This window comes from Mandrillus leucophaeus, unplaced genomic scaffold, assembly GCF_000951045.1.
Source record: "Mandrillus leucophaeus isolate KB7577 unplaced genomic scaffold, Mleu.le_1.0 Scaffold109, whole genome shotgun sequence".
Taxonomy (NCBI): domain Eukaryota; kingdom Metazoa; phylum Chordata; class Mammalia; order Primates; family Cercopithecidae; genus Mandrillus; species Mandrillus leucophaeus.
Window position 1 is genome coordinate 821,498 of NW_012099098.1, and position 5,126 is coordinate 826,623.

General features: G+C 50.0%; 1 protein-coding gene across 1 annotated transcript in view; it reads right to left on the bottom strand.

Moving 5' to 3' along the window:
• COQ4 (coenzyme Q4) overlaps nucleotides 1–5,126 on the bottom strand; it is a 14,640-nt gene that overhangs the window by 4,632 nt on the left and 4,882 nt on the right. The window contains exons 3-4 of the mRNA XM_011988665.1: nucleotides 4,069–4,169; nucleotides 3,427–3,529 (exon numbers count right to left, since the gene is read on the bottom strand). Coding sequence (XP_011844055.1) covers nucleotides 3,427–3,529; nucleotides 4,069–4,169 — 204 coding nt within the window. The remainder of the gene's footprint in view (nucleotides 1–3,426; nucleotides 3,530–4,068; nucleotides 4,170–5,126) is intronic.

Genomic DNA, 5,126 nt, shown 5'->3' on the forward strand with positions numbered 1-5,126 from the left:
CAGGCGTGGTGGTGCACGCCTGTAGTCCCAGCTACTCGGGAGGCTGAGGCAGAAGAATTGCCAGGAGGTGGAGGTTGCAGTGAGCCAAGATTGTGCCACAGCCCTCCAGCCTGGGTGACAGAGTGAGTATCATAAAAAAAAAAAAAAAAAGGAAAACAAGGCTCAGAGAGATAAAGTAATTTGCCCAAGATCACACAGCTAGTAAAGTGGCTGAGTCAGCATTTGAAACAAAGTCTGTTGGATTCCAAAGCCAGTGGCCTTAACATCCATTACCAAAACCCGTAAGTGCCCTGGGAAGATGTATGTGTGGTCCTCTTACTTCTGATGAGGAATCTGAGACTCAGCAAGGTCAAAGGATTTATCCAGGCTTATAAAGCTAGGAAGTGAGCCAGGATTCTCATTCAGGCTCCTCCTAATTCTCAAGCCCATGCCTATAGTCTTGATACTACAAGATGACTATACCTCTCACCAAAGTCAGCCTCAGGGAAGGGAGGGTAGCCTCACCTTGAACCTTTATCTAAATCTCTGCGGGGACAAAGGTACTCCTTCACATTCCATGAGCTGCTGATTTCCTTGCTCTACAAGTGTCACAATCGCCAGTGCCATCACAAGTGGGGCTGTGGCTGAGCAAGGTGTCCTGGCAGTCCCATCCCTGCTACACCCTCCCCTCCACAGCAACAGGGCTAAAGATGGGGAAATTCAGAAGACTTCCCTCCCTGTGTGGCACTTCAGGCAGGTCACCCTGGTGAGTTTCCCACTGATGAGATGACTTGCATCCTGGTGAAATCTGAGAGATGGTTTAAAATAGGGCAGGTGATCGCCCTGTCAAGGTAGCTGTGCAGGAGACTGAGGAACAGAACATTGTCTCAGAGACAATAACCATTTAGAGCAGTGGTTCTTAACTGCCCACCAGAGGACACCTGTAATCTCTGGAGACATCTATGGTTGTCACAACTTGCCAGGGAGGGGGTGCTCCTGGCACCCAGTCGGTAGAAGCCACCATTAAACATCCTATCAGGCTCAGGACCGCCCCTACAACAAAGAGTGATCCAGCCCAAACATTAACACTGCCCAGGCTGAGAAACTGTTCTAGGACAACCTTTGGAGACCCCTCACCTCCTCCAGCCTGGCTGGCTCTGGCAGCCAGGCTCGATAGCCATTTGGCAGCGGTGCCTTGATGGGATGTGTCTGTGTTGGAGGAGGGAGGGAAGATGGGACAGGGACAGGGAAGATGGGCCATCAGGATTCTAAGGTCCTTTACAAATCAGGTCACTTTACTACCCTGCTCAAAACCTTCCACAAGTTACCTACTGCTCCTATTACAAAATACAGACTCCTTCTTCTGGTGGCCTGCAGGGCCCAGCTGGGGCTCCCCTTCCAGCCCACTCACTCCTCTGTGGCCACACTGGTCAACCTTCCTTTTCCTAAACACATGGGGCCTCTGCCCTTGCCATCGCCTCTACTCAGAATGCTCTTTCTCAGCTCTCCACAGGGTTGGCTCCTCCTTACCTTCCAAGTCTCCTCAGAGGAGCCGGCTCTGACCACCCCGTCAGAAGTGGCTGTACCCTTCCCAACACCAAAGTTGTCTTCTATCACACTAACTTGTTCTCTTCATAACTGCTAGAACATAAATTCCACGAAGGCAGGCTTTTTGCTGGTTTTGTCCACTGTATCCCAGCTGCTGACAATAGTGCTGGTATACTTTTTTAAATTTTTGAGACAGGGTCTTGCTCTGTTGCCCAAGCTGGAGTGCAGTTGCGTGATTACGGCTCACCGCCCTCGACCTCCTGGGCTCAACCGGTCCTCCTACCTTAAACTCCCTCCCAGGTAGCTGGGACTATATGGGTATACATCACCATGCCCGGTTAATTTTTACATTTTTTGCAGAGACAGGGTTTCAACATGTTTCCCAGGCTGGTCTCAAACTCCTGGGCTCAAGTGATCCACCCACTTCAGCCCCCCAAAGTATTATGATTACAGGCATGAGCCAACATGCAAGGACCAGTGCCAGAATATTCTAATTACTTGGAATATTTTACCTGTATTTCTATATGAATTTTTTTGTTTTGTTTGGTTGGAGACAGAGTCTCATTCTATCACCCAGGCTGGAGTGCAGTGGCACGATCTCAGCTCACTGCAACCTCTGCCTCCCGGGTTCAATCAATTCTCCTGCCTCAGCCTCCCAAGTAGCTGGGATTACAGGTGCACACCACCTCACCCGGCTAATTTTTGTTATTTTTAGTAGAGAAAGGGTTCCACCATGTTGGTCAGGCTGGTCTCAAAATCCTGACCTCAGGTGATCCTCCCACCTCAGCCTCCCAAAGTGCTGGGATTACAGGTGTGAGCCACCACCACCTCACCCGGCTAATTTTTGTTATTTTTAGTAGAGAAAGGGTTCCACCATGTTGGTCAGGCTGGTCTCAAAATCCTGACCTCAGGTGATCCTCCCACCTCAGCCTCCCAAAGTGCTGGGATTACAGGTGTGAGCCACCATGCCCTCCCTGAAAATTTTTAAAAACTATTTTATTGTCTACCTCTCCAAGTAGAATAGAAACGAGGGCAGGGAACTTGGCTGTCTAGTTCACCATTATATCCCCAGTACACAAAACAATGGATGGGCTGGGCACGGTGGCTCACACCTGTAGTCCCAGCACTTTGGGAGGCTGAGGCAGGTGGATCACTTGAGGTCAGGAGCTTGAGACCAGCCTGGTTAATATGGTAAAACCCCATCTCTATTAAAAATACAAAAATTAGCCAGGCGTTGTGGTGTGCACCTGTAGTCTCAGCTACATGGGAGGTTGAGGCAGGAGAATCACGAGATCGCACCACTGCACTCCAGCCTGGGTGGCAGAGTGGGACCCTGTCTCAAAAAAAAAAAAAAGATGGCACATGGCAGAGGCTCAGTGAGCTTGCCAATAGTCAGGACGCCCCCTTCCCCCCTCTCCTTGTCCTCCCTGCCTGGGGCTGGAGAGTGCCACACCTGCCATACCATAGGGAAAGCAAAATAAGGGGACACAGTACAGCAGTGAAGAGCATGACCTGGGGTTGATTACTGTTCTCCATTAATACCGGTTATGTGAAATTAGCAAGTTGCTTCACTGCTCTGAGCCTGTTTCCTCATGTACTAAAAGAGGATAATAACAGAACATACTTGACAGGGTTGTGGGGGGATTCACAAGATCACGGATGAGGCTGGCATCAGGCAGGCAGTGGGAGGTTAATGAACACTGGCCAGTATTATCATTTGGAGGCATGTTCCCACCCATTTGCCTATCTTATAGAAAATGACAAAGGCTTGGCATGAGCCTGAAGAGGACTCCTGCCGATGGTGGCAGCTCAGGGCTCCTCTTTCCTCAGGGTGTCATGCCTGTGCTCTTCCTCTGTCCTGTCTGGTGACTGCCAGGTACATGGAAGCTGAAAACTCACATTCACATCCAGGAAACGGAGATACTCGCGACCCAGGGAGCCTTCTGGCAGGCCCTGGAGCTTGCCCAGGTCGAGGGTGGACGTCGAAATCCGGGGACGCTCCCTGAAAGGCAAGACTTGGACATTGGGAGGGTGTGGGCAAACGTACGTGAACGATCCAACTACAGTGAGCTGAGGGGCGGGAGAATGTACAGAGGAGTAATGTGGCCACCACAAACCTTAATGGAGCACCTACAACTGGCCAGGCCAGTGTCAGGGACTTAGGATACTACCCCAAACCAAGGACATGGGCAGGGGCACAATCTCGAAAGGAAGACAGTCCTCGAATGTGACCAGAGTACCTGCAAAAGGTACTGCAAGGAAAAGGTAAAGCCAGCACGTTATGGTGACTTAATGAAGGCACAGAGCCCCGTGGCTGAAACTGGGCCAAGGCCATCACATTGCACAACTCTGAGGTCATCACAGTGTATACACATGTATGTGAATGACACCCCTGGAACTGGGGAGTGCCCAGCCTGTGCAACCATATGTGGCCAGGGTATCAAGAGCTCCCTAGCGGAACAGAACAAATACAATGTGATTCTAGAGAGGTCAGAATACCTAGAGATTGCCCCCAGACCCCCAGGCAGAGCTGGGACCTACTGCAGGATCTGGGCACCCTCTGGATCCCTCCTCATCTGGTCCCTGAGGACCTTCAGGGTGCGGTGTCCTGTGGTCTCCCCTAGAACTGCGACCATGTCTGAAAGGACAGAAACGGGCACAAATGGGGGATGTCACCTTAGGTAAGTTACCTGACCTGGTCTGAGCCTTTGTTTCCTACAGGACAAATTAGGGATAATAGCTAGCTTTTTGTTATAAGGATTCAGGTAAAACACTTAGCAAATTACCCAGCACACAATAAGGGATCAGTACACATATCTATAGTTCTTAATCTACTGGGGCGGGACAGCTCTGGTTGACACAACGTTCTAAAGATTTTATAAATCACTTTTCACAATACAATATAATGTCTCCATTGATTGGTAGAGGCTTAGGCATCAGAGATGCTGGGCTACAGCCCAGGTGTGTTCACTATCTAGGTGACCTAGTGCAAATTGCTTCACGTTTCTGTTTTGTTTTTTTTCAGACAGGGTCTTGCTCTGTTGCCCAGGCTGGAGTGAAGTGGTGTGATCATAGCTCACTGCTAGGACTACAGGCGTGCAGCTAGTTTTTAAAATTTTCTGTAGAGATGAGGTCTTGCTATGTTGCTCAGGCTGGTCTTGAACTTTGGCCTCAAGTGATCCTCCCACCTTGGATTCCCCAATTGCTGAGATTACAGGTGTGAGCCACCACGCCTGGCCTGCTTCACATTTTTCAGCCTCAGTGTCCTAATTTGTGAAGTGCAGACAACACCTTTCTTAGCTGGTTAATGTGAGAAACCATGAAAATCATGCATATATAACACTTACTAGCCAAGTGTAGTGGCTTACACCTGTAATCTCAACACTAGGGGGCTGAGGCAGGAGGATCACTCAAGGCCAAGAGCTTCAGACCAGCCTAGGCAACATGGCAAGATGCTGTCTCTACAAAAAAAAATTTAAAAATTCTCTGGCCGTAGGCCGGGCGCGGTGGTTCAAGCCTGTAATCCCAGCACTTTGGGAGGCCGAGGCGGGCGGATCACGAGGTCAGGAGATCGAGACCATCTGGCTAACACGGTGAAA